Source organism: Pelophylax lessonae (assembly GCF_965119305.1).
Source record: "Pelophylax lessonae genome assembly, chromosome: 12".
NCBI classification, from domain to species: Eukaryota; Metazoa; Chordata; class Amphibia; order Anura; family Ranidae; genus Pelophylax; species Pelophylax lessonae.
In genome coordinates, this window is record NC_138779.1 from 178,717,167 (window position 1) to 178,726,963 (window position 9,797).

Consider the following 9,797-nt stretch of genomic DNA (forward strand, 5'->3'; position numbering starts at 1 on the left):
TCTGATCTGGGGGTGTCGTTAACTTTTAATTGACACCCCCTGCATATCGCATATGGCAGTGTGAACTGCCAGGGGTGCGGATGCGATGTGGGAACACGCTGCATATTTGCAACGTTCCCGCATCGCACAAATGTGAACCGGCAGATTTAGAGGTTGTTCAAAACACATCAATCTACTTCTTCTGCTCCCTGGCACCTTCACTTTATTATTATTATTATTATTATTATTATTATTATTTTATAATAATTGATTAAAATGAAATTGATTGATCTTTGGAATAAACCCTTTTTCTTTCTGTTGTCTCCAATCTCTAGCATACAATGATTATCCCGGTGAGATGCTTTACATGTGGGAAAGTTGTTGGAAATAAATGGGAGGCGTACTTGGGCCTTCTTCAGGCTGAATATACAGAAGGGTAAGACTTCCGGGAATATTACACCTGCCTGACTTTTACGGGACTCAGTAAGCTGGTGGACTTCTTAGACACAGATTGCCAGGCTGAGAAATATGGAGTTTAGTAATTATTATAAATTGGATAAAGATTTATCTTTATGCAATTACTGTCAGAATTGGCAAAGGCATAAGGCTCCTTTCACACTATCCGTCCGTCGGACGGATTCCGTTTTTCTCAGCGGGGGATCGATCCGCCGATCCCCCGCTGAGCAGGAGGATGACAGCTGTGTCTCTGCGCTGTGTGCGGAGACACAGCTGTCAGTTCCCCATGCATCTCTATGGGGGAAATCAGATGGGAACGGACCGTCGGTCCGTTCTCACCCGATCCATCCGATCCGATCCACTGGACGGATGGAAAATAGGGTTTCCATCCGTCCAGATTTGACGGATGGGATCGGGTGTCAGAGGACATGTCTCCACTGACATCCGATCCCCCCATAGAGATGCATGGGGGGACCGTTTAGATCCCCCAAAAAAACAGACAGGCGGATCTGAACGGTCCAAACAAATATATCAGCCAAGCGCTCACTCCGAAGGGGAAGACTGGCGTGCTGCTCTCCTCAGGCAGGGAACTCCAAACGGATGCATAAAAGAAAGGAAAAGGAGGCGCAAACACCTAGTGCATTACCCGTGGTACTGTTAAAATAATTTAATAAAATGCTGAATGCATACTCGCAAACATGAAGAATTAAAATCGTATTGCAAATTCCCGTCACCCATGTGTTGGACCATGTCCTGGAAATTGCGACCGCTAACGCGTTTCGGGAGTCAAGCCCCCTTTTTGACCAGCTCTGAGGAAGTGGGGCTTGACTCCCGAAACGCGTTAGCGGTCTCAATTTCCAGGACTTGGTCCAACACATGGGTGAGGGGAATTTGCAATACGATTTTAATTCTTCATGTTTGTGAGTATGCATTCAGCATTTTATTAAATTATTTTAACAGTACCACGGGTAATGCACTAGGTGTTTGCGCCTCCTTTTTCCTTTCTTTTATGGATCTGAACGGTCCGCCTGTGTGAAAGGGGCCTTAAGCTTCAGGAAATGAACCAAGGGACACATTTTCCCCCTTTAAAGCATAGATAGTGTTAAAATAAAGTTGGGCCTGATGTGGGTCTGCCATTGTTACCGGTTACCTCCCCAGCCCATGTGAGCTGCGACCCTGGGTGTGAGAACTGAGACAATGACAACTCCGGCATCTTGGTTTTGTGGTTTTATTGTAGATAAAGGGGATGGGAGAAGGGAATGAGTGGGAGGCTTAACTAGATACAATTTGGGACTTTATCCGGAAAATATTGGTTAACGCTGCCTTGACGCCAGCCGACGCTAGCCAGCGCTCACTGAAGCTTGGAACACACTGTAACTTAACAGAAGTGCTGAAACCTCAACTCTAGGTCCAGAAGACTCAGGACTGTGGAGCATAGAACTACTGACACTGCTGCAATGCAAAGTCACTGACCACTCTCTCCAGCCTGGCACTGGCTGGAGGTGGCGTGCCGTGGATTACTGTATAGCTGCAACTCTCAACTGGTACTCTGTACAATTCAGGGCCCAAACCGCAGGCGCCCCCTTTAGTTCTTCAGGGTCCACTGACTATGTACCCCCTCTGCTACTTCAGGGTCCTCAAACTAGGTAACTTCTTATCAGCTAGCTGACACTGGATCCCAGAACCTCCTCCAGAGTGGTCTCTTCTAACTCTTCAGGCAGACCTCCAGGGGCAATCCTCAGTACTCATGACCTGTGTAGGCTTTCCTGGGACTGGACCCCTCTCTCTCTCTCTCTCCGCAGGCTCTCGGCACACCGGATCCCCTCAGTTCGAATCGGCACTCTCTGGATTCTCAGGCGACGCCTCGAGACATTCACCTTCCTCAGACAGGAGGAGAGACAGCCGTTCTCTCCCTCCTGGGACTCTGCTCCCGCCAAAGACACCGTGTCCCCCAAACTTATACATACTCCCAGAATCCTTTGCAGCATATTCTGCCTTCTGAGGTAGTTAAAGGCTTGAATGTGTCCCCTGATTGGGTTTCCTCCACTGCCCTATCAGAAGCCTCTAATAGAGCCAGTGGGGAGACTCCCCTCTCAGGAGACACACTTGGAAACCATGACAACCTACCTAGCAAAAAGAAACATGGCCCTGCTGTTAAGCAGACAAGGCCCACTATGCATTTATCTAGCACCTACCTGTAGGGTGCTACACCAGTATTTAAAAGGAGATATAAAAACAAGCTTGTAAAAATTGTTTAAGTGTGTCCATAACGCTGTACAGATACATGTATTTTATAAGATTGGCGTACATACTTTTTGGAATAAAACCAGTTTAAATAAAAAATTGTTTAGGCACCGAGCTTTTGCTTTCAAACCTCAATATAATTTATGCCCTGTTCACATCTGAGTGTTCTTTCTGGTCGGAAAACGCTCATCTCTGAAGTCTCAAAATGCCCAACAAGCAAAATCCCATTCATTTCAATGGCCCCTGTTTTAAATATGAGCGTTTTGTCTCCTAAAGCAAAACGCCTGAAGCTCAAAAAAGTACATGAGCTTCTTTTTTGGCAGATTACAAGCGTTTTTTTTGTTAGATGTCAATGCCTTCCTCCAAACCCCTGCAAAAAACGCCTGAATACGATATCCTCAGGTGTGAATGGAGCCTTACTTGTGAGCTTGATTTTTCAATAACATAAGGCTAATGTACCAAGTAGGTACGCAGAAAGGTAAAAATGATACGTCCCAACAACTGAGTGGGATTGGAAACTGAAACAATGAATTATAAGCTATACAATTGTGTGAAATTAGAATATTTTTCTCGGTAGAAGCTTAAGCCGATTTGTACTGACAAGAGTCACATAAGCCTCCACCTAACTCAACATTTCTGTGTTTTAGGGATGCTTTGGACGCCCTAGGACTGAAGCGGTACTGTTGTCGACGGATGTTGCTCTCTCACGTAGATCTAATTGAAAAGCTACTGAATTATGCCCCCTTAGAAAAGTGAGATGAAATATTCCTCGCATAGCAAGAAACACCAAAGCAAGTGACATATCCACTTTAGTGGTGGGTACATGGAAGCCATAGCTAGAGCAGGGGCTCTGCGGCCGGGATCTGCAGATCATTGAGACTATTGTGTAAAAGTATTGCACATGTTGAGTTAATAAAATATATTTATCTGCTGCAGAATTCTCCTACTTTGATTAAAGATAGACTGAAGGTTGGCACTCACTTATCCGTCTGAGAGGCTGGATTGGCCATAACGCCTACATTTCCCAGTGGAGAATTAAAATACCACTGTTGCTCAATTTAAAAGTGGAACACCGTTTTAACCACTTCTGGACCGGAAGGATTTCCCCCCTTAATGACAAGGCCATATTTTGCGATTGGGCACTGCCTTACTTGAACGGACAATTGCGCAGTCGTGCAAAGCTGTACCTAAATAAAATTGATGTCCTTTTTTTCCCACAGATAGAGCTTTCTTTTGGTGGTATTTGATCACCTGTGCAATTTTAAAATTTTTGCACTATAAACAAAAAAAGAGCGACAATTCTGCTAAAAAAAAAAAAAAAAAAAACCCATATTTTTCACATTGTGCTATATATATATATATATATGTGTGTGTGTGTGTATATATATATATATATATATATATATATATATATATATATATATATATATATATTCCTTAAAAAAAATCTAAAAATCTAAATTTTTTTTACATATTAGGCCAACTTGTTTTCTGCTACAAATTTTTGGTAAAACAAAATCGCAATAAGCGTATTTTGATTGGTTTGCACAAAAGTTATTGCGTCTACTAACTACGGGAAAGATTTATGTCATTTTAATTGGGTTTTTTAATTGGGACTGCAATATTGCGGCGGACAGATCGGACACATGACTGACATTTTTGAGACCTTTGGGGGGACCAGTGACATTACTACAGTAATCAGTGCTAAAAATATGCACAGTTACTGTAATGACACTGGCAGAGAAGGGGTTAACATTGTGGGTGATCAAGGGGTTAAATGTGAGCCTAGGGGAGTGATTCTAACTGGGGGGGGGGGCGTAGCTTCTTTATAGAAGGATCACAGGGGCTCCGTGATCATCCCAGGGAGAAGAACGGTCAGCTGTGTTTACGACAGCTACCAGTCCTTCTCAGTGGGGAGCGATTGCGGGTGGCAGGCAGCAATTGGAGCCGCCTGCCTGCTGCATCGGCTTCCCCGCTGACGAGCGGGAGCGCGCCGGCGCGCACTAGCCTCCTGCGCGCGACCGATGTATAGCTACGGCGGTTTGCCCAGGAGCGGCTGCCTGCCGCAGTAGAACTGCTGCGGACGGTCGTAAAGCGGGTAATAAATACCTTGGCTCGGGTTTTTTATTACAGGCTGACAAATGGACAAGAATGTAAAGCCTTTTTCGTCTGGGCAAAATAAGACACGTTTTAGTACATTTCTATAATACATAAATGCGATCCGATTCTGGTGCAGACCCAAAAAGGGGTCCTGTGCGAGTTGCGTCCGAATGCGATGCAAATTCAGACATGCAATCTGTATGGCTGAATTCGCATTGCACAGACATCACATGTGATTTTCAGAGCAGTGCGCTCCGAAATATATGCAATGTCTGTCATCACACATATGTGAACCAGGACTTAATGCTGCAAGTACAGAAAATTGCTGTGCTAAAATACCAAGCATTGTTTTTAACCCTGCTCAGTTTTTGTCTGCTAGACAGTGAGCTCAGGCAGGACTGAAAAACACTTCTTAGCATTTCAGTGCAGCAAAAGCTGTCTGCTCGCTACAGGAAGTTAGGATCCCATTAGATTTTTGGCAGGATCAACGGGTATTTTTCACTACTTGCAGTGTTTTTAAAGAAGCCAAACACAGGGAAAAGTGCATTGCCAAGATTGAAGGATAGGTTTTAATGCTCAGTCAAATTCTTTCATTGGAGTCCATTGAGGGACACCGAATATCTTAAACCGCCATCGACAGGATGATTGGACACTGAAAGACAAAGGCATTGTGGGGCAGCCCTGAATTAACCCCTCCTACCACCAGCATGCTTTAAAACCACTTAAGCCCCGGAAGATTTTACCCCCTTCCTGACCAGGCCCTATTTTGCGATTCGGCATTGTGTGACTTTAACGAACAATTGCGCGGTCGTGCGATGCTGTACCTAAACTAATTTGACGTCGTTTTTTTCCCCACAAACAGAGCTTTCTTTTGGTGGTATTTGATCACCTGTGTGATTTTTTTTTTTTTTTTGATCATGCGCTATAAACAAAAAAAGAGCATAAATTTTGCAAAAATAACAATATTTTTCACATTTTTTTTTATATGAAATTCCCCAAAAAAATGTAAAAATCAAAATTTAACGTTTTAGGCCAATTTGTTTTCTGCTACATATGTTTGATAAAAAAAATCTCAATAAGCGTATTTTGATTGGTTTGCGCAAAAAGTTATTGCGTTTACTAACTGAGGGAAAGATTTTTGTCATTTTTATTTTTTTTTTAACGAGTAATGGCGGCGATCTGCGATTTTTTTTTTTGCGGGACTGCGACATTGCAGCAGACAGATCGGACCCTTGACTGACATTTTTGACACTTTTGGAGTTACCAGTGACATTACTGCAGTAATCAGTGCTATACATATGCACTGTTACTGTAAAAATGACACTGGCAGGGAAGGGGTTAACTTTATTGGAGATGCAGGGGTTAAATGTGTCCCTAGGGGCGTGATTCTAACTGTTATGGGATGTGGCTGTTTGTGTAACAACAGAGACATACGATCCTACATAGCAGGACCGTATGATCTCTGCACTTACACAGGGGAGAATGACAGGCGGCTTTGTTTACATTAGCCGCCTGCCTTTCTCCCTCTGTACCTGACGATCGCGAGTGACCGGCGGACATCGGGTCCGCCGGTCACACGCGAGGGGATCACAGTGAACGAGCGGGGGCAGGAGTGCGCCTCCGGCTGCGCGCGCTCGCCCCCTATTGGTTCGCAGGCGAGTGACGTACCCATACGTCACTTTGCCTGCACGGGGCTGACCGCCGCAGTATATGTACTTGCGGCGGTCGGCAAGTGGTTAAGCTGGCTATAGGCTAGTAGAATTTTTAGTCCATAATTTTTCATTTTGAGAACATTCGTTAATTTTACCCCACTAAAGATTAGGAAATCAAATGTTTGTTCTCGACCACAGTGACGAGAAAACTTGGAAAGGATGGAAAGTTTTTTTTTTTTTTCTCAAATTAACAAATTTCCAACAGCGTGTATGGATTTCAGTTAACCAAGTCGATTTGTTTCAAAAGTGAATGTTAAAAGCAATATTTGAACTACAGTACTTCTTCAAGCCATCAAATGTTCTACAAATTTTTGTATGAATTTTAGTTGGAAAATCTACTAGTGTATAGCAAACTTTCGTTTAGTGGCAAAGTAGTACCAACGGCATTATCATGAACACAGGGGGTTCAAGAAAACTCCAATATTCCAAGAAAAGGATTTTACAGTGAGTATAAAAATCCTTTTTCTTTCTCATCCAGTAAAGGGACGCAGGAAGTCTTAAACCTTCAGCATGTCCAAAAGCCCTCCAACTGATGTGTCAGTAGGATAGCAAACAAGACCAATTTAAGCAACTAGAAATATAGACTACCTGCACTTAGAAAGTTGCCTGAAGGGCATCGGAAGAGGCCAAAATATCTACCTAGTAAATTTTGCAAAAAGTATGAACTGAAGACCAGGAGGCAGCCCCACATACCTGGGACACAGAAGCCTGATGCCAAGACCCAAAAACACACAGTTCTGGTGGGAGTAAGCCTTGACTTGAAAGGAGGGGGACCCAATCCTTGATACAATAAGCTTGCAAAACTGGAACTAGAAGCTGGGTGCCCTACCTGAGACAACCTGGAATGACAAAAAGGGAATTAATTTTGAGGAATGAGGAAGTTGCAGCGATATATCCTCGCTCATGCAAGCCACATCTAGACAGGGTAGAGACATCTCTTTCTGGTGAACTGAAACTGTACATATAATGTCCTAATTAACCACTTAAGCCCCGGAAGATTTTACCCCCTTCCTGACCAGGGCCTATTTTGCGATTCGTCACTTTGTGACTTTAACGGACAATTGCGCGGTCGTGCGACGCTGTACCTAAACAAATTTGACGTCCTTTTTTTCCCACAAATAGAGCTTTCTTTTGGTGGCATTTGATCACCTGTGCGATTTTTACTTTTTGCGCTATAAACAAAAAAACAGCATAAATTTTGCAAAAATAACAATATTTTTCACATTTTTTTTATATGAAATTCCCCAAAAAAAAAGTAAAAATCAAAATTTTTTAACATTTTGGGCCAATTTTTTTTTTTTTTTACCATATGTTTGGTAAAAAAAATCGCAAAAAGCGTATTTTGATTGGTTTGCGCAAAAGTTATTGCGTTTACTAACAAAGGGAAAGATTTTTGTCATTTTTTTGTTGTGTTTTTTTTAACGAGTAATGGCGGCGATCTGCGATTTTTGTTTTTTTGTTATTTTTGGTTTTTTGCGGGACTGCGACATTGCGGCGGACAGATCGGACCCTTGACTGACATTTTTGACACTTTTGGGGTTACCAGTGACATTACTACAGTAAACAGTGCTATAAATATGCACTGTTACTGTAAAAATGACACTGGCAGGGAAGGGGTTAATTTTATTGGAGAGGGAGGGGTTAATGTATGCCTGGTGCTTACTAACGTGTGTGGGGGGAGGTGACTGGGTGACACAGGGACAGATCCCATGTTCAGCTATGCTGAACCCTGCAATCTGTCACTGTCTGTCACTTAGGAGATCCGCCCGCTTTGTTTACACAAGCGGGCGGATCTCCAAACTCGATTCCCCGACGATCGGGGAAGAGCGGTGGTGATCACCGACACTCCTCCCCTGGCCCGACTCCCGCTGTGGCTGAACACAGCGGGAGCGAGCCTTCGGCGGCGCGCGTGCGCCGCCCACAAGGGGAGGAGTCCAGCGACGTAGGTCTACGTCGCTGGACAGGAACTAACCACTTTGCCGCAGTAGAGCTCGAGTGAGCGGTCGGCAAGTGGTTAATGTGACACCTAGAGACACCCTCTAAGGAAGAAAGGTCTAGGCTCAAAACCACCTTTCCCCTATGTGGGACCAAAAAGATCTCCATGCAGCATAAAGCTGCCAGTTCAGACACTCGTCTAGCCCAGGCAATTGCAACAGGAAAAGCTATCGAGAGTCAGAGCAGAGAAAATGATGTTTATGATAGGTTAAAATGGGGGCTTCTGAAAAACCAAAAGGACTTAATTCAAATTCCATGAAAGCAGAGGGCATTTGACTGGGGCACCACATGGGAGACATGTTGCGGAAAGGTCTTGATCAGAGAGTGGGAAGTTAGCAGTCTCTGGAAAAGAACGACAAGACCCTTGATGGTACAAAGGGCCAGACGGTGGTCCAGGTCCAACTGCAGGATAGGAAGGGTCTGTCCCACAGAGAAACTCATGTGATAAATGCGTCCAAACTCACCAAGTGAGATCTTGAGTGAAGTAGAGTCCCTAGCCTTGAGCACTGTAAATTTCAGAGATGATCCTGTACCTCAGAACCTGGGCTCTAAAAACTATACTTTAAAAGTCATCTGAAAAACAGTGGTAAATCAGTCCTTGAGGGCTGGTTCACACTGGTCCAATGGCAGACTTTGCATGTGATTCGCACTGCGATGCTGTGAAGATCACCTGCAATGTCTGTGCGATTCAAATTCAGCCATACAAACTGTGGCTGAATTTGCATCGCATTTTAAACCAAACTCATGCAGGACCCTTTTTTTTTTTTGTCTGCACCAGAATCCGATCGCTTGGGTTTGAACACATTTCTGTCTAAATTCATAGTTCAGAAAAGAAATGGATTATTCAGCGCTACGATCAGATGGACGAGGAAGCAGCTGTACACCAGGATAGGTCAAACCTAACAATACCTATAATAAACAATTAAACAATAGTGCAGCGCTAAAACATAAATTGTGCATATAAACATTAAAATGTTTTAAAATGCATTAAAAAGTCCATAAAGTCCTTAGCAAATGGTAAATCTCCAGTGTGAGAAAAGTAGGTTTAAGACACCACTGCAACCGTGATTCCTCCACCATAGATATTACAGCCTCTCACCTCCTGCATTTGACCACCAGGGGTCACTAAGCCTTTATGCAGTAATAGATGCATTTCCTTTGGCTGTCTTCTATTACTGCATAAAGGCTTAGTGACCCCTGGTGGTCGAATGCAGGAGGTGAGAGGCTGTAATATCTATGGTGGAGGAATCACGGTTGCAGTGGTGTCTTAAACCTACTTTTCTCATACTGGAGATTTACCATTTGCTAAGG

The 9,797-nt window shown here is 43.7% G+C and overlaps 1 protein-coding gene across 1 annotated transcript; it reads left to right on the top strand.

Annotated features, from left to right (window-relative positions):
- Nucleotides 1–307: 307 nt before the first annotated feature.
- LOC309568257 (DNA-directed RNA polymerases I, II, and III subunit RPABC5-like) lies at nt 308–3,617 on the top strand. Its single transcript, XM_082273923.1, has 2 exons — nt 308–415; nt 3,327–3,617. Exons 1-2 carry the CDS (start codon nt 321–323, stop codon nt 3,433–3,435), a joined length of 204 nt encoding a protein of 67 aa, XP_082130049.1. The 5' UTR covers nt 308–320; the 3' UTR covers nt 3,436–3,617.
- Nucleotides 3,618–9,797: the final 6,180 nt, after the last annotated feature.

Bases quoted from the DNA above. Each gene is read 5' to 3' on its own strand.
- LOC309568257 (XM_082273923.1), top strand. From the start codon at position 321: ATGATTATCCCGGTGAGATGCTTTACATGTGGGAAAGTTGTTGGAAAT. The intron at 416-3,326 runs GTAAGACTTCCG...TCTGTGTTTTAG, and splicing joins CAGGCTGAATATACAGAAGG to GGATGCTTTGGACGCCCTAG.